The sequence below is a fragment of the Apteryx mantelli genome, chromosome 7, assembly GCF_036417845.1.
Source record: "Apteryx mantelli isolate bAptMan1 chromosome 7, bAptMan1.hap1, whole genome shotgun sequence".
Lineage (NCBI taxonomy): Eukaryota > Metazoa > Chordata > Aves > Apterygiformes > Apterygidae > Apteryx > Apteryx mantelli.
The window spans coordinates 44866759-44886993 of NC_089984.1; the positions used below are offsets into that span (position 1 = coordinate 44866759).

The 20235-nt window shown below is 44.7% G+C and overlaps 1 protein-coding gene across 1 annotated transcript in view; it reads right to left on the reverse strand.

The window, feature by feature from the left end:
• Positions 1–20235, reverse strand: part of STK32C (serine/threonine kinase 32C) — a 119133-nt gene extending 98898 nt beyond the window's left edge. Inside the window, exon 1 of the mRNA XM_067300392.1 lies at positions 20144–20235. Coding sequence (XP_067156493.1) covers positions 20144–20228 — 85 coding nt within the window. The 5' untranslated portion in view covers positions 20229–20235. The remainder of the gene's footprint in view (positions 1–20143) is intronic.

A 20235-nucleotide genomic window follows, 5' to 3' on the forward strand; every position in this document is an offset into this window, starting at 1 on the left:
ATCTAACATTATCTGAGAAGCATTTGTAGGAAGGAGTGTATAAATGTGGGATAGATATTATACCCTGCTGAAAAGGCTTTATTTGAGCTCAAAGCCTACAGAACACTGTTTGTTTAGAGGCTCACTTTTGCAATAAGCCTTATGCAAAATTTGCAACATTTTAGGGCACAAAGAGCTCAGCAAGCACTGAGGTTTTCCAAAAAACCTTGAAAAACAAAAATCAAGGAAGAATTTCTACTTGTATGTTAGATACAGGAAATCCGATCTTGGATCTACCAAAGCAACCCCAGCTCCACCCTCAGTGCACGTCACACCTCGTAGGGAGTCAAAGGCATGGGGTGCGATGCATTTGCAGAGACGCCTTGCATCTCCTCCGGCACAGCAGATGAATGGAACAGACCAACAGGCTGTAAGAGAAACATCAGACCAGGATAAGTTGAAGGAGATCTGAGGGCCAGAGGAAACGTTGCCCAGATAGGCTACATTCATATCCTAGCAAGGAGAGAGACATTTTTCTTTCAAGTGTTCCTATATTTATGTCCAAATAAGCAATCTCTTTCTTGCTAAGTTTAATGATTATTCTCAGCTCTGGTTTAAGATCTAATCTTATCCCTGTACACTAAGGAGGTTACTGCTTGCAGCGGAGAAGACACGTTTGCTTGACAAGAGAACTTGGATTGTGCCAGAAAGACAACTCAGGGCAGCGCATCATGCGTATTCTGGTTTTGCAGAGGCTTGCAAGCTGTTTACACTAGATTTAGGATCCTCTGGACTCTAACGAAACACCTAGGGTAGTCTCACTGAAACCTGGAGGGTGTTTTTAAAGGCATGTTTTGAAAGGCAGAATAGCCATTAGTGCCACTTCTGTCCATTCGCACGCCCTTCCCTCGTCCCGTGCCCTGCACTAACAGTACGTAGCTCCACACTGTTCTGGCTATTGAGAAGTAACGTCCCTGATTCATCCCCACAGCTGACTGCAAAACTCAGTTTGCCACTTCACGCCCCTTTTTGTCGCTAAACATTTTGGCAACGGTTGGATTTTGCTTAAAAAAATCAGTCTCATCACCATAGCACAGAGAGGAGCAATGATTTAAGCAGAAACAGCCATATATGCCAATAACCTTCTGCACCCGAGTAATTACAACAGACAAAGGAACAAACATTCAGGGAGACTTGTATAGCAACGACTGGCCCGTTTGCTATATTATTCCCCGCTATAAATGACAATGTATGTTTGCTACTTTTCTTTTTATCTCCGGTGACATTAAGAGAGTAAGTTTAGAAACAGCAGGCTATTTCTTTATATAGCAGTAGTAAACCTGTAGAATTCAGTGCCCCCAGACTTCAGCAGAACAGATTCTCCAGCCGTATGTTTTTAAGGACTGTCAAGTCACATTACCACTAACACATTCACAAGCTAAGGGAGCAACAGGAATGACCACATCTCTTTTTCAAGATACAAGCTAAAGAGCAGGAGATATTTCTTCCCTACTGCACCATACTGAACAACTCTTTCATTTGCTGCTGGTATTGGCTGCTTGTGGAGACAGGATGTTTGACTAGATGGTCCACAGATCTAATCTGAGGTAGGAACTGTACAGAAAGTTAAGAACTGATACCATCTGTTTAAGAAAAAAAATCAGAAAAAAGAAACTGCAGAAAGAAGAGACAAAGCCCTGCTGCAGTGTTAAGCGAGTGGCAGAGACACCTGACCAGCTACAGAGAAGTATGTGATGAAATTACACTGGGATCTTGCCTTCAGCGTAGCAGTGACAGCTCCTGTGCTTCTACAGCACCAAGCGCAACAGCAGCAGGTCCATGACCGGACCTACCAGTTGCTATGGAAATACAGATCACGACAATAATGAGCGTAAGAGTAATTGTAGAGAGACACCAGTCACTCACAGGAAATCCAATGCACTTTGTAACACCATAATAATATTCCAACTCTTGACAGATGCTATTACGCAAATGCATTGTAGAGAGATGGAGACATCTGGGAGAAGGAAAAAATGATGCTCTGTAATAAAGATCAGGAGAACAGCTTGCTAGAGTATTCGAAGTAGACTAACCATTGTTAATGTCGGTATCATATCTTTTGGACAGGCTGACACAGTTTTTGGAATATTTTATATATCAATTAAAAGGAAAATTAGCAATATTAATAGCAATGCTTTTCTAAGAATAGTAAGTGAGCCACATCAAACCTAGCCTCCATAGATAATTGCCAAAGTCCTCAGATTTCAGATATTTTTTCTGTGGACCTAAAGAAAGCAACAAAGACTGCTTAAAGAAAAAAGAAAAGGAACCACCTACTTGTCCGACTTCATGTTTTATGCAGAAACAAATGCTGGAGTATTGTGAAAAAATAATTAGGCTCACAGTGGCAACTGGTGTGTGATTGGTCACACATCAACAAGAAAGATCGCCTTTATTTTTATGATAAATAGCCCCACGGCTGTTTATGCCGTGGGATTTAATCCTGCCTGAAAGTCTTGTGCTGCAAGCACATAATGCCACACAACGAGCAGAAAAGGCTCCGGCTCTCGGCAGAGCACCTTGGGGTTTCACACCTTAATCAAGAGCCAATTAATCCTCCAGCCCTGCGCTCGGATACGCGGCGAGTTCCTGCATCTACACAGGACTCGCCAGGCTCCAGCACAGCTCTCCAAGGCAGGTGAGGATTTACCCGCACGGAGCCGCCGGCTCTCCCCCGAACACTCGCTAAGCGAGCACCAATACCTTAATGAAGCAGGCAATTATCCCCTGTTCCTTAACGGGCAATCAAATCAAGCAACTCTAAGTGGATCTTCTCCTCTTGAAAATGTTTCTGGCTATATAATCCAGGAATACATTATCATAAAAAATGCAATAAAAATTCGCATTACCATGGAAGTGCTTAACATGATCCTAAAACACACTGCAGTGTGACAGATCTTCTAATGTCTTTGTCAAACGCTTTTGTCCCAGCCGTCAGCTGCAGACTTCCCGGAGGAGGGCTCAGGAGGCCTCAGCGCCCCGACCACCGCACGGCCTCAGGCACCCGTCCCTGGCCAGAGGACGCGGGTGGGAGCCGCGCAGTCCCCTACCTGCCTTCTGCTCGCAGTGGCATTCGCCCTTGCAGCAGGAACGGCAAGAGCTAACGATGTCAAAGGGCACATCTGACACACACGCCACGATGCAATAACCACTGTGAAAACAAGAGAAATCATTCAAGTGATCTTTTATGTTCTACTGCTGTTAAATGAAAAAAAAAAGAGAAGTGTTTTCATTCATCGCAGCTGATAAAGACATGCGCTTCTATAAATATCTTCAATGCCGCAGACAAGGGTGGAATACCTAATAAGGTCTACATAGGTTTTTAAATAGAAGTCTGCCCCTTTCAGATGTAAAGATCTGCTGAATACCCAAACAAGGAGAGCAAAAATAGCAAAAGCGACTGTTGCTCATTATTTATTAAATATACATACTCTGAAGGACAACTTTTATACACATGTGCACGCTTGTTCACATGCATGCTGCGATTAGCAGTACACCTGAGTGGATGAGAGCGTAATCCCGCTGATCAATAGGTCCGCGCGCGAGATTCATTAGCGGGGTCACACCTGCTGAACTGCCACGGCACCTGCGGGAACCGAGCCGAAGCCGATGCCAGGTCGCGTTCGAGCCGCTGGAGCTGAGCCAGCGCAAGTGGACTGTCCCAAGCAGCAGGGAGCAACCGACCGTAAGGCAGAGCAGCGCCATCCATTTCCATCAAAGTCTTCAGGAACTTAATTGCATCCCTCCTGATACAGTCCAAAGCTCCTTTGCATTACGGGCGTCTGCTGTACCATACTGGAAATATCTCTGTCTGAGGAGTTTCCGTAACTTGGACGCCTCCTGTATTGGGGGTAAGATATTTATGCACACAGAACCTTTTAAGCCTTTTTACTCCTCAAACTGATGGTCGTATCAATTGCTCGTTGAAGGTCTGCCATTCTCCACCCCTTGTCTCCCTACTTGCACCAGAGTCCTTCAGCTTTACATTACTCACCGAGCAATCTCTGACTCGGAAGTATCTCCAGCCAAGTCTCAAAGGGAGCATTTACTGAAAATAAAGCATTAATTGATCATAATTCCTGGGTCTCTACGTGAAAGACCTGGTATGCTACCCAAAGGTCACGCTGCTGGTCAGAAAACAGCAGCGGGTTTCATCCTGACCACCACCACACCTAATGGTCTTGCGATTTCCTCGGTCCGAGAACTCCTAGCACCTTCTTACGAAGAAAACAGCGTACTGATAGCTACTGAGATGGGGTGGTTCGGACAGGGCGCTGCAAAACGCTACTGGCAATAGCGCTGCTGAGAAGAAACTCAAGTTTTCCAAGATGCTGCGACACGGAGCAGGGAAGGGGGTCTCGGGCTCGTGCCCCGCACCCAGCCCCACCGTGGCAGAAGTGGGTCCCGCAGCTTCGCTGTCCCCGCTCCAGCCCCCAGAAGGGCCTCGGACCCAGCTCCGGGCACAACTGCTGAGAAGCGTGAAATACTTCTCTGCAGAGATGCCCCTGGTTTTAAGGGAATTGCTAAATCAGAAAATTAGAGAGTAGGAAGAGCACTAAGAGGACGTTTCACTGGGGCTCCTGAAGCATCCAAAACCACTATGTTGCTACCAAGGTGCGCACTTCAGTTGAAGGAAGCTATGATAAAACTATGAAACACTGTACAAACGGCACTCTATTTCACTGCTGATGACAGCATGCAACACTTGGGTTTCAAGTAAGAACTTAAAAATAGCTGAGAACAAGACATAATCCAGCATAACCAAAAGAAGGTTGTTGTTTGTTTTTTTAATTACAGAAGAGTCTTCAAGAAGTCTAAGACTGGAAAAAAATGTTTTGGGGGAACTTTCATTATTCTATTCAATATCATTTAGTCTATGCTTCACAATTATCTTTTTCCAAATAAATCCAGTACTGTTAGAGTTTCCTATGAGCTTTGTGTATGACAGTCCTAAGAAAAGAAATCTTTGTAAAGGGCTTTCAGATTTCCGAGCACATTTTCTTCCCAGAATTCCTCCAGCTGGGCCAGTTTCCGTATCAAGAGAGGCTTTTACTACTCGCCACACCAGCAAATTCACTGCAGGACATGAAAGTCAGCCTTGTTCTTCCTGCTGTTTCAGTGCAGCTGGCGACGGGTGCGAGACCGCTGCAAAGAAACCGTTCGTACACGGGACGGAGAGGAGCTTTCTGCTCTTCTACTGAATCTGCTCATCACTGAATCTACAGGGTTAAGAGCGCAAAACGTTTTGCTTTTATATGAAAACAATCGCACACGAACTGCACAAAGGTTCAGCAACAGACATCCTTTTATATTACTGCTTGTTGCCTGCGGGTCCCTATGAAACGTTTTATCGGCAAGAACTGCAATGAAGGGGTATTTTAGCTACAGATACACTTAAAAAGTTCGGTTTTCTTGCTTTTTAACAGGTAGTTACTGTAACTCTAGCAATGCTGCATATACCAAATTACTGTATTTCAAGGGTGGCCTCCGCTACAACTGTCTGTAACAGCATTTAATTCTAATTAAGTACTATGAAGAAAATCACAAAAAAAAAAAAAATCACATAAACAAGGCTGAAGTTGTCAGTTAAACTCATTTCTTGGCAACTAAATAAATTAGCACCATGAAAATACAGTTAATGTCCTTTTTTAATGTGTGCCTCCACCGGAGCGGACTGCAAATCTCCCCACTGCCGCAGGGAGGGGCTGGTTGAGGAGCAGAGCAGGGGCGCGCGGGTCCAGAGGAACGACTCTCCCCGCGTGCAAGGCGACCGGAAACGTCCACCGCACCCCAAGCGACAGCCACGGCGGCGCTTGTGCCCTCGGTGTCATGGCCACCGGCATCCAACGGAGCTCGCTCGGAGAGCTTTGCATATATATATATATATATACACGTGCGCGCGCACTGAACTCAAATAGTAAAAATAGCTTTCCTACTTCAATAGGCAAGCAATTACATAAAAAGCTAATGAGTTCTTTATTTACTTACATTGTGATGTGAGTCGTGTGGGATCTCTGCATGTGTGTACATTGTACTTGCAGTTAATTCATACATTCCCAAGCTCGCATAGCTTGCTATGCGACAGTGCTGTCAACACAATTATGATATCTTGAAAACAAACTCCGGATTTTTTCCCAACCAGAGCCACTGGTGCACGTATTGTTAGTGTATGGCTCCAGAACGCTATTTAAAGCGCACAATCCCATCCTCGTCCTGGAAGCTCACGAGCAGCAGACGCGCTCTCTCGGAATAGTTTCAGCTTGGATAAATGACGGTGCAGTTCTGTCAGAGGCGGCTCCGTACTTTAATGCCTGGGGGGAACGCTGCCGCTCAAGCAACCTACAGGGTTTTTTTTTGACAAACACAGCTCAGCAGAGGACACACACACACCACAGGCCAGCAATTGCGATTGCTCCCCACGGCTTTGAAAGGAAAAACAAGTCGTAACGAACAGCCTGCTGCATGAATGCTTTGACGAATCCAGCCGGAATAATTCTGTTTAAGTGGACCAGCGCACAGCAGCGTAGGCTAAGCGAGAGCCATCGGCTCAAGGGTAGGGCCTACAGGAAAACCTCATCCGAAAGGAGACACCGTAAAACCAACGGTACTCGTGAGGTTTGGGTGTGTGCTTTTTATAACCTTCCTGTGATTTCTGATCTCTCCACATATAGCTCTATATTCTGCCATCCGTCCTGGGACTACAAACTTAAATTAGCGACGCAATCTATTTTACAGAACTCTGACAAATAAAAGTGGACATTGTTCTTTCTTGCAAACAAAGAAGAACTAACATCAAGACAGTATTAATTAGTGGTTGCTAGTTATACAAGCTTGCAATTTTGATAAACCTGCAATGGAAGAGAAGACATAGCCTCAAGTGATTCACGAATACATGAAAATGTTTTTGACGGGATCAGTTCGACCTTAGATATGAACAACAATCCCTTCCAGTTCTCCCCAAAGTCAACAAGAAATTTCTCCATTTTGAAGGTAACAATCAGGTGTCAGAACAGATTTACGCAGTGAATAGACCACACTGATATTCCTAAATCTGTCAAGCAGAGGAGGGACTGGGCCGGTAGCCTGTACCCAAATGAGTGCTAGGATGACGATTCTCTTGCCCGGGACCCGTCTGAACTCAACAAGAAAAGACAGACCCAAACTCACAGAACACGGAGATGACAAATTTTAAAAGCTTAACTTCTCTGGGGAAAACAGACATCCTATTTCTGTAATAAGAAATGCTCTCAAATACTCCTATGTACCAAATAACAGTCAAAAGCCAGTATCTCATGAAAAAAAGATTTTAAAAATAAGCATGAGGAGACCCTTTTCTTTCTTCCACGGCATGCAGAGCTGAGGGCATAACCCTGCTCTGAAGGACACACTTTCACCGCTGACCGGGGTCCCGCGACACCGACACAACCCAGCAGCCTACCGGGAGCTTGCGTCTGCTCTAGCAGCGCTCACACCACTAACGTCCAGCAATTCGGTCCTGGGGCTGTCGCTCTGCTTGCTTTCCACCGGCGCTCACTTACACGCAGAAACAAAGCCCTCGTGCAACCTCAGTAAGGGAATAAGAAAAAAAAGCGACTGAAAATTCCCATTTTATAGCAGCAAGAAAGAGGAGAGAAGCATTTTAGAGAGAAGAGGACATATTTTAAGACGCTGGATTGAGTGGACAAAAATCTAAACCAGTGGCAGAAGAAACACTGTACTAAAATTATTTTCAAAGATTACTGAGGGGCAAATAATGACTGAATTATTTGTTGATCTTACTCAATATTTTGATGAACAGAAGCAATTTGTTCCAGTTAAAAGAAACTGGTTATTTTTAAACGATTTCACAGATTGCATATTTCAAACATGACTTTTGATATCAAGATCAACATGCTGAAAATATTCATTAATCAGTGCCTAAGTCCTCCTGTTGTCACAGCCGTACTTGTTTTGACACCTGCTTGAATTTCCTCGCTGTGGCATTTAGCATGGAAAAAACCAATCGATTCAACAAGACGAGCAGAGAACGCACGCGCCGCCCTCCCCACGCTGCGCTCTCCCTACACCGAACACGCAATTCTGCATCCATGAGAGCTCTTTTTTGCTGTCGCTGGGTTTTGAAGAGTTACTGCGGGACCGGCCATCGCAAATCACTGTCTGATGCGGTGACTAACAGCTGAAGGAAGCCCCCACGTTGCCAGCGGCCTACGCTGCTGGTGCAAACCCACGGGCAGAGTCTTTGCCAGCGCCGAGCGGGGACGGCACTGCCGGACTCAGCAGTTACTCCAAGAACTCCAGTATGAACCTGACGGGTAATAGTTGCATCGGAGGGATAAGCCAAACACGTGATATGCTGGGGAAGAAAAACAAATCAAATCTTTCACAAGACACATGCTATCATACTACTAAAAGGCACTGAGTCATAGAGGCAACGCCGTGTCCAACGTACACATTTAACGGCAGCCACCGACAAGAGGTCACTCATCTGCTGATGACTTGATTCAAGAGATGACTGTACTCCTACTGCCAGCCAAAAGGTTGTAGCATGCAAAGACCAACCGAACAGCCATGAATTTACTTGGGCACATTTAATTCCTGCTCAGTTGTCATGGCAGTGGCTTGTGGGTGTTTGCAGCATGTACTGGTGGGGAGCGTGACACTTCTGTAACACACTTGCTATCCAGTGCTTCGAAAGTGTTTGTTCCATACCTGAAATAGCACAGAAATGATAGTAGCAATAAAAAGCTACTTGCAAGGAAAAGAAAAATGTGTTTCACAAAAGGTCCAGAGAAATCTGAGCTGTGCAGATGTGTTGCACTACTTGTTAAGTCTTTGGAAAACAGACACTGAAGGATCCTGACTAACCCTGAGGGTCTTCTGAATGATTAACTAACATTTAATGCATGTGACACTTTATATCATTTACTTCATTCTTATAAGTATAATTAGCTGTCACTGTAACCCATACTTCCTAAAGTGCTTCACCTAATCCTTAAGGAGAACTGCTTGCTCAGACGAGGAACCTGAGCTCCAGCCCAAGCCCTTCAAAGTCTTTCTTCCGACTTCTGTTAGTATATTCACTTACTGGAATTACAAACACCTTGGAGCTCTTCAAGTGACCTTTCCACATGCCTCGATATTGAATATCATGCCAAAACACCAACAACATTAGCGTCCAATGCTAGGAAATGTCTTGGGTGCTAAGTTCCTAAACATCACCACAGTCTGTTTTCAGTGTAATTTCTTCCCAGTTACTACTGAGTTTTTCTGTTCTAAATTAATCCTAAAGCTTGCTTTTCTCTCCTCTGGGTATGTGAAATATATATATGATGGCCTTTTAATTGCCACCAGCTAATCCATCCAAACTCATGGGACACACATCATGAGTCAAGGCTTTGAGCAGTAACACTAACTTTTGTTTAGTTGTGAGTTTTTCGAGTCATGGATTAACCTGAAGAAAAATATTTTTCCAAGCACAAAGACAGCTGTACCTTTTCCTTAAGCAGACCATGCAGAAACAGGGACCCAAAGAAAAGCACCAGTATACACAGAGCAATGGTTTTGTGCTTTTATATCTTTACTCTTATCCCCACTGCTTTATACTGAAGTTACCCAGTGCACTTTCTCCAGCACTCCAAAGCACTGCAACCAGAACATTACACATACAAATTACATTTACATCTTTGGAAAGCGAGGGTGTAATGAAATAAAAACCCAGACAATAAGGTAGCTTGTCGTGCTGCAATAATGTTTTGCGGATTAATCTGATAGCTGCTTAGAGCGCACATCTTCGTCTCAGAAGCACATGAACTCTGCCAGCACCACCAGAACCAGCCGGGTGTATTTTTGGAATAATAAATAAAAGCTATCAGCTTCCAGAACTGTCTGTTGAGCTCTAAATACATTAGTAACTGCTGTTTAACTTAATTACACAGGATGGCTAATCATCAGCCTATAAGGATTCAGCGGGCATAGTCAAAGCAGCAAAATGCTGAATTCAGTACATCATTCAGTGCTTGCATCTCCTTACTAGTCCCAGGTATTGGAAAGACCCCGAACAACAGAGTAGATGTAAATTAGCACATCAACATTCACACACTGTCATATCTTATTGCTTAACAGTATTGAGAACCGTCTGTTCCCACACATCCTAAGCGCTTTTAATTTTCCATAACTGTCACCTAAAGCAATTTAATTCCTGAAGAACAGTGGGAGAGGAAAAGAGGACACTGACATTTATCTTCTCTTGTTAGGAGAAGCTAAGCTGCTTGCAAGCCATCCCGCCTCTCTCTACTTAGGGAGATAAATGCCAAAACACAGATTAACTATCATTGTTCTTTTCTCACCAGCTCTCTCCGTTGCATATACATCCGTACACAGGCACACAATGCGTTCTGGAATTACGCACCATTGACTATTCTTCCCTTAATGCTACCTGGCATTGTGTTAATTCTCCGCAATTTCAGTCATGCCATCCAACAGGAAGTTATTATTGATGATTAATAGGTATGTTTGGTTACAAGGTTCCCAGGATCAGGAGGCAGAAACAACACAGTAACAAAAGACGTAGCTATGAAACGTTTCGTAGGTTCTGCTGAATGGCAGCGTACTTGAAACAGCAGTTAAAAGAAAAGGTCTCTGGAAAAGCAATGGGGAAGGAGCGTCTAACGATCCCATCTGCTTTTAAATTTCAAGTGCTCCTAAATGGGCCACGCTACTGCAAACCTGAATCATGACCACGGTGAGCTGAAAGCACAAATTTTGATCCAAACGTAAATGAACAACACTGCGAGCAAGTCTATTGCTGTTCCACACAAATGTTACCTACCCTATTAAATTTCAGGCATTCCCGAAAGAAATAAACTGATATTTTAAAAGAAATACATGTACAAATTCACGAGTACGGCCCATGTTATGTACTGGTCTTTCAGATGATGCACTGTATATAATCCCCCATCACGCTAGAACTAAACCAGCTGCATGCATTCGTAGACTGCTCATCTTCTCAGTACCTTGGCTTGTTTTCTGCTTCTGTTTCTAAATCAAACCACAAAAAGAACAACTTGCTTCATTCCCAGGAAGGTTTTGCTTTCCGAATGATGCAAGCTGACGTTCAGCCAGTTGCAAGCACGAAACGATAGCAGGATTACCTTCACAAGCCAAGCAGTCACCAAACATTTTTCCTACTTGACAACTGCCGGTATCGGTGTCTAAAAGCCACCCGGAACGATAGCTCCTACCCACCTCCGTTTAGCCGCAGCAGCCCCCGGGCTCTCCACTGGGACCTCAGCTGCAGGCATCAGCGGAAATGCTAGGTTATCATGCCAGTACTGGGAATGTGAGCAATAAGGTGTTTAGATCCATAAAAGTGTGCTCTCTCTTATTCTAAATTCACAGAAAGTCTGCTTCAAACAGATTGTAAAGATTTTGGCCTTAGGAGAACAGATAAAGTATTAATTCGGTCTAACATTTTGTGAACTGTATTCGTGATTATTTTTTCTTGATCTGCCCTTTTCCCTCTCTATAAATCAAGTGTTTCCTGAATTGCAGCTGGGTTTGCTGCAGCATTTTTTTTTTTCCTTATTTAATTTCAGGCAAACAGGCTCCATTGCCTTCAGGATCTGTTTTAACCTGATGTTCTTTTAGATTTCCCATAAACTAATTTGCCCCTCAAGGCCTTGCATAATCTTTCTTCCTTTTCTTTAAAGGATATCTGGGGTGATTCTCCCATGAGGAAGGACGGGACAAAAGCAGTATGTTGTAACTGACATTATAGATATTGTCAGGATGGAGCAAAATTTATTAGGCTCCTCTAACTGTATTAAGTGAGAAGAATATTATCACATCAGTCAGAAAACGGGCCAGATGCTCTGCTCTGCTCTGGCGGACACGGGCTGTGACAGTGTCACCAAGCAGCCACGAACCAGGCGTAACCGGACGGTAATACCATGCTTGCAGTCGCTTTGGCTCGGAGGCACCATCACTTGGAGGAGACCAGTGACATCCCGTTTTACTGCACTGCTAGTTCTCTATAGCTTGATACAAAGAGATGTGGGTGCATTTTCTCATGCTACGTGTCACACGAATCGCCCTCTGAGTTTAAGCCAACCTCCATCCTTAAACCATTTTTATCTATCCCCCGACCTCTCCCTTCACACTGAGGAGCAGCGTCTTGGCCTTTCCCAGCAGCTGGCCGCTCTCTGGGCTCACCGGATATCTCAACACCAACACCCACGGACGCGCTTCAGCTATTTCCAGCGCTCCAGTGTCCCCTTTCCCCACGACCGCACCAGCGACTGGTCGGACCTCTTCAGTCCTATATCACGCTGAAGATAGGGGTCTAACCCTCCCGCTGCCAAAAGTCTTCAGCGTTGCAGCAGCAGTGCCTCAGCGGACTAAGGAAGAATCCCTCCGCAGCTGCAGAGATGAAGCACGCAAAGTGCACCGAGCGACAAAGTCGCAGTGCTTGTCCTGTTCTCGTAAATCTTCTCTTCCCATGGATGTTGTGACCGCTTGCAGAAGCAGCTGGTTGCGAGATACGCTCCCCTTCTGGAGTGAAAGGCAACGCTCGTCAAGCTCTGCGAGACCGACAGCCAGCCTAAGTCTTCCTCAGCGAGAGCCACCCATCTGCAGCACCTCCAGCTTCACTGTCCATTGCATGCAGCTAACGGACCCGCACGCCTCAGTGCTCCCTTCCCAAGCTTCGCTGGAGTTCAGAGTCCCGTTAGCCTCTGCTAACAGAATAGTCAGAGGGCTTTTTAAAACGGAAATCATGCAGAAGATCAAGTGCCACAGGCGTGATTTAAATACAGAAGTTTTGGAAAAAATTTAAAGGGCAGGGAAGCAATACGGACGTCAGATGTGACATACAAGACTTCCAAGGAAGAGAAACAACAATACTTCATCTGTTACAAATTAAACAAGGATTTGGAAAAACGTCCCATGACTGAATAAGGCATATCTGATTTCTAGTGCATCCGTAACGTCCCCACTGAAATCACTGAGAATTTGCATGCATTTCCTAGGCATCATTTGGCTTAAATTTGGAATACAATTGTTTCGTGATATAACCATGATACTGCTTTAACTGATAAATCATAGCTGTTGATATGGATTCTCTAGACCACTAAGAGTAACTGTAGCCTGCAGTTAATTGTAAAACAGAAAATGACAAAGCAATCATGAGAAAAATAAAGAGCTCTGAAGGAACAAAATATCTCTGAAACACAAGAAACATCATGTTTCTGGTCTCTATGCATATTGTGTTATTTCTTCAAAAGAGAACTCAGTTTTTTAAACTGTTTAATCATTTTTCAAGTTATAAATTAGAAGTTTTAAACAAAAATATATGGTCTTAAACTAACACAGGTGAAAAAAAATCATGGTCTTGGTGAGCTACAATAACAGTTTTACATAACTGCTTTTGCTATGTTCACAGGGACAAGTTTTGTCCCTTAATTGGTGTAAATCCAGAACGGTATTTCACCGGATTTATTTCAGTCCTATTGAGAATGGATTATGGCCTTGAATGTGGCTAGTAAAGTGACAGCAAAATCACTAATTATTTCTGAAAGAAAAAGAGAGCCAGTAATCCAAACGTTGTGCATATTACTATACACTTCCACAATTTTCAATTGCTAAATTAGCTGGATTTAAACTATTTCCGCATTACACAACACAAAAGGACTCTCCAAGCGCTGTATATATGTTTTGAACTACCAGTCTGAACAAACAGCATCTACTTTTCCAGGGAGTTTAGGTAGCAGCAAACGTGGGACAGAAACTTGTATCTGGACAAACCATGCAAAGAGCAGCCACGAGCACGGGAAAAGTCAGACTTTTAGAAAACAAATGACAATAGCAAGCAGCTCCTCTGACACCTCCTTACAGCTCTCGCTCCTCCCTCCCCCACGTACACACTTACCATTCTGATACATCAGGGGTTTTTCGCCCTCTTGTTTTTAAATAACAGGCAAAGGCATCTGTGCTCCCAACCCACAGCCGCAGAAGAGTCAAGCTCTGAAAAAAGTTTGCTTCGCAATCTGGTGAATGTTTTTACAGATTAGTAAGCTACACGGGCCTAGAGATACGGCTCCCGTGGTTACCACACCAGGCTCATTTTTCCCTTTCTTAAAAAAAGGAAGAAAAAAAAAGTACTCTAATAAGTAATATAGAGAACACAGAAGCTTAACGTATCTGTATTTGACCCTAAACAAACAGGATTTGGGATTTTTATAGCTGCCTTGCTGGGCGTTAGGCCATAGTTTTCTAATCAAAACCACAGTATTTCATTCAAGAAGTTCAACAGAGCCTGGAAACCCTGCTTAGCCGAGATTAAAAAGCTACGCAAAAGAACCAGGTTTTGACCCTCGGCCGTGAGCCGGCTGCTCCGTTCACCTCGCCAGGCAAAGCGGACGACGCTGGGGAGCCTTCATGGGAGAGCGACGAGAGCGAGCCCCGGCCGCCGGCGAGCCCAGGGCCAGCTGCAGGGACCGGGAGAAGGTGGCGAGCCCACGGCCAGGAGGAGCAGCCAGGAGGTCACCCAGAGAGGACATCCGGCGCCCGACTGCGGTGCCAGGCCGGCTCTGCAAGAGACGACTGAGCTCAGCTCACGGATACAATGCCATCAAGGAGACGGGAACTTATCCTTGGGGGTGGTGCACAGAGAAAGCAGCAAGCGGAGCAGGGAGCTGCCCTCGACGGTCACTCCAGTCTTCTGTAGGAAGTCCTAGACCGACTTCCTCAACGGTGGTCGAGCCGAGCCCGAAACGCGTGGCAGCTCCGGGGTTCCTGGGCATGAGCCAAATCCTAGAGACAGGTAACTGGGCTGACCTGGGCCAACCTCCCATGGGAGACATGGGAAACACGGGACATTCCTTTTCAGCTGAAGCAGGACTTTTAAAGCGTCATACCCCTTCACTGTATTTTTAAGGAAACCAGTCACTTACTGGTAACCTACTGCTCTAGGTCACCCTTATCTGCAACCGAAGCAAACCAGATGCAATAATTTACCTCTGTGCCTGACTACAGCGAAAACACGGATTGACTCCCGTCTTTTTTGTAAGCATGATTCACCCTGGCTCTGATACGTGAATGGTACTTAACCAAAAGCACAGCAGCTCAGGGCGCCTGCTAAAGTCGAAATGTATGGGCATGGCATATGTTAATGCTGAAGGAAACTCAAACTGATCTACTGCTCACATACTGGACTTCTCTGTTTACATAACTGTGCTTCACACTGCTCAGTTAAGCAGTATAATAAATCCCTATCTGTAAAAACATGGAATGTAAACGGTTCATTGCTTGACTGCATCCTAGTTTTTGAGGGATGCATTTGTTCGACAATATTCCACTTCATTTCACAGAAATGAACATCTGAATTATTTTTGCACAAAACAAGATGTTGCCAAAAAAAATAAGTGCATGACAGAAAATAGTTAAACTATGTAAAGTTTCCACGTCAGGATTCCTGACTCCTGTTCCTTTCCCTGAGGGACTGGGGTCTTAAGGAAGATGCACAACATACAGGTTTGAACCTTCGCAGAGGTTAAAGACTCGGAGAAATCAGAGTTTGCTCCTTGTTCCTGCCAATGCCTCTGCTCTCCTGCAGGGTTGCCGCTATGACAGCACTGACAGTCTCAAAACACGTGTTTGCTTCTCTTACGGTCCCAGTTCCTGGGATAAACGATTATGGCGGGAGAATTTCAATCTTCAGAAATAATGCTTAGCACTGCTGAAAGAGCCGGACATTTTGCTCCCACTGGATCAGAAAATAGGAAGCAAAGGTGAACCATAAGCATAGTTTTCCAGCCCACTCGTGATTTAGAAATGACTCAAGTTGATAATGAAACTTAAGCCTGAGAATTTCTGCCCTTTCCCGGGGAGCAGCAGCATCCGACAAGAGCCGATTCAAAAGAAAAAGGCCACAAGAACGACACGCAGGAGCAAGAGACAGGTCAAGCACTGGCAAACGTGATTATTCCTCCGCACATCGAACAGTTTCACAAACTCCTTGAGTTTCTGCTCTCCAGATTACCACGGTGCAGTAATAAGGATATATCTTCAGATGTGTGCGTAACCCTACAGCCTGCCAGCACATTGTTTGAAATTAAAATGGAGATTATTTTAAGCACGTTACCCCAGGTTTTGCAACTTCTTGTCTGTTTCCATGGGGATGGGAGCAGCGCGGTGGCAGCTGCAGAAGGGCTCTTCCAGCTCCTGCAGATTTCGGCTGTGATCACCAGGGAAGAAGAGAAAGTACCATTTCGCAAGCGCTACTTAGACTTTAAGAGTCTTCTGGGCCCAGTATATTCCTGAAGCTGAAGTACTTCCACTTCAGCAAACTAAACGGCTAAGAAAACATTTCCAAGATGCTAAGTAGCTTTTCACTTCGCCACGAGAATATATTCTTACAGAACGGTATTTCTCCGCTTGAGAATTTGCAATGGGCATCCATGCAGCTGGACTCATCTATAAGTTACTACTTTCAGAGCCACATATATAAATACATTCAAGTATGGGAAGAGACCGAGTCCATGACAGTGTCATGATTTTGCGAGCCCATATTCTAGATGCCTCCCTTAAAACTGACAGAAGCTATAAGCACCATGCAAATTACACAGGTCCGAAGTGCCCAAGGCCGAGACGCTCCAGAGCCGGACACCCACTCGCTGCAGCTCCGCGATACTCGATCTGCAGATCCATAGGAGCTGCCATAGGCTCCCTGGAAGCCTGGTCACGACAGAGTTTTACAGTGCTTTACGGAGGAAGGCTTCCTCCCGGGCAATCCCTTGCGCACCTTTTCTTTTAAAACGCCGTACGTTACTGTTGCGGATATAAAAAGATGAATAAATCTCCAAAGGGGAGCTGCCCTCCAAAAAATACGGAGCGAAGCCCGAACACGTCCCTACGAGATGCTTCCGAGCAGGGGCCACGTGGTTGATGCTCGCCGCAGGGCTGCTGACCCTGGGTGCCCGCAGCAAGGGAAGAGGGATCTACGAACGCCGACGTCAAGCCCTCTCGCAGCGCAGAACTGGGTACCCCAGCTACAAAAACAAGCGTCTCCTTATGCTCCAAAGGAAACAGCTGCAACCAGTAATACCCTTTATTTTCAAACTCCAATTTGATGGGTTTTCCCAATTCCGCTTGAGCTAAAGAATTTCAAACAGGTTATTCTTTGAGAAGAAAAAAAACCTTCCACGCTCATTTCATCCAACCTGAGGACTAATCCTATAGTACATATTTGAGTCAGACTAATTTACTGCGAGAGCTACACCTGTGAACTGTAAAACTGGGAACTATTTTAAAGAGTTGACTTTAATCCAAATAAGATAAACAGGAGATAGCATTTGCTCCCCTTAAAAAAGCCATAAGCACATTGGTAGATAAGCAGTCAAATAAAGGGCTGGGAATCACAGGCTCAGGACAAAATACTAATTATGGTTAAAATAATGAGGCTGCAGCATCAAACCCCCTTAAATCAGCTGGAACTCTCATTTCCGCTGGCACTGCATCGGTGTGGCACAACGCACCGCAATTTTCCCCCTCTCTCACGTAACCTAACTGTGGGCACAGCTAATAACACCAAGTGCAAGAGTTTCTAGTATTTTCTATTACTCAACCATTTTTCAATTGCTAGCACCTTTGCTAACTTTAAGGATATTGGGTCCGAAATAATCTTGTTGGCTTCACAATGATGGTTCTCCCTTTTGGTTACAAATGTCAGCAAAAACTTGTCTGATAATTTCCCAGAATGACAGTAAAAATCTTTTCTGCCCACATTAAAAGCAAATCTTACAGCTGCCTCGTTGAGAAATTCTAGTGCTTTTGTGCTTTGGAGCAGAGATTTGAAATTTCTGAACAGGGAAATAACTTTGAGGGGAGAGAGGAGGGGAAGAAAAAAAAACCCAGAGGCAACCCGGCACCCAGACCATGTCGTCTTAGGTTTCAGTGAAGAAATTCACAGATAAAGTGATAAGGTTCTTACATGAATAAATAAGAAATCCAAAAAAAGGCCTTACAGACAGAGACCTATTTTTCCTGAGGGAAAACAGCACATGGTTATATGACCTAAGCACGTATCATAAATTCACAGGCCCACCATGATCCACGTAAGCTTGCTGAGGTCACCCTAATTCCATAACTTTGCATGCTCAGCCCACACATTCCCCTTCCAGTTGGGTATAATAATAATAATAATGTAATAATATTCTTTGTGTATGCTAAGAAATACGGCATCCCAAAACTCAATTTATAGTTTGATTTTCACAGAGAGACCTATTGCCAAAAATAAAAGCTTTGCATGTGCTTTTGTAAAGCAAAATTTGGATAAGAAAGTGGCAACTGCACTAGTTTCAATTAAGGAGTTTGGCAACCCTGAGCTCAGTTTAAGTTCAGTTACACACATTAACCTGCTCTGTTCAGAAACAGGGTACAACTCGCTGTTGAAGACTTCTTGTCAAAAAGATGCAGCTACCCAGCATCTCTAGATGGACAGATGGAGCACGTACCTGGAACTGATTTATTGTTAGCAATTACTGTACATGCAAACTTTTCTATATAAATAACACTACTTGAAGACAATATTCCTAAAAGTGAGGGGAACCAGTCTTTGCATGCGTTAAAGCTTTCTGCAAGTAACCAGAAAGCATGAAGACACTCTCCTGTCAAAGTCAGCTTTCTGTTAACTGGATCACAACTCTGAAATGCTCTAAAATATTTCAAAGACTGTATCAGCAAACACGAAACATCAAAACGCGTATGCTGCACTCAAGCACGATACCAAAAACACGAGTGTCAGAAAAAGATGCATTATCCATTCTTTCACACTAGTTCAGATAAAATTCTATGGAACTTGTCCCACTTGGCCTATATTGAGTTCACAATTAAGAGAAATTGGTATTTTCTACTAGGAGGGGCTCTGCCCTGAAAAACGGTGCCTGAAAAAAGTTCAGTTCTGGTATTACCAAAAGTGATGCTGAGAGAACTGGAGAGGATTGAGAGAAAAGCCACGAGACAGACTTAGAAATAGACCATTTGCCCTCAGAAACAGAAGTTCAAAGAGCTCTATGTGATTTATCAAAGAACGCCGGACAGTTCTGATCACAGTCCATCACTACGCGAAAGTCAGAAACAGGGCAGCAGAAGATCCTTCCACCTCTCACGCTAACACCCAAGAGCAGGAAGCTGAAGCTGGGCAGACTCGGGCCGTAGAGAAAGTTCCTACTTGTCGCTGCACAGAAAACCCACCAAGGCTCGCAGCGGCTCTGCAGCACCGGACACCTTCAGACCAAGAACCGATTTACCTCCCTGGTTTAGCTGCATCTGTTTGACTTGGGGCAGCAATTCAGTAAAGTCTTGCAGCCCGCCCTAAGGAAGCCAGGTAAGATGACTGCAATGATTTTTTTTTCCCCTTAAAAATGCATGCATTTGTAGTTAGATTTACATGAAGGTATATTCCGGATTTTGTATTGTTACTCACTAGAACAGATGTTAACCTTACATTGACATAACCCCTTTTATAATTAAAATTAATTTAACTATTTACTTCAGACTTCGGTTAGGGTCATTCTTGTACATCCAGCATTGAGAACCTATGGGTAAAATTTCACATACTAACCTATTTTGCCCAGTTTCTTTCCCCCTTTAAGTTGTCAGGACTAATAATTCTTCCACATTATGCCGCACACAAAACCAAAGTATTAACTGGCTTCTTTATTTAAGGAAGTTATTGGAATGTCTTAAGAGATCTCCATAGCAACCGTGCTGTGCCAGTAAATACGAGTTCACCAGAACAACGCTGTAATTGCTCCGAACACACTAACACACGACGAAACAGCAGGCAGTATTAAGGAAATAGGGTATTAGGAGTCCCCGCTGCCGCAGCGCGCTGCTCAAGAACGCCTCGCCCGATATATTCGGGTTTTTGAGCGCGCCGGCTCACCGGCAAAGTTCACTTTCTTCACATCGGCTGCGCACAGGCTCAGCTCGAAACCGGGCGTTTTCTGAATCCACCCGGCCGCGCCGCGCCGCGAGCGGGGGCACCGGCACCGCGGCCCCCCCCGGCCCCCCCCCGCGCCCCGCCGCCGCCGCCGCCGCCGCTCACCGTCCTCGCGCTCGTCGAACACGGGTCTCCGCGAGGCCGAGGCGCTCGCTCCCATCCTCTTCCTCCACTTGCCCCAGTGAAACATGGGGAGG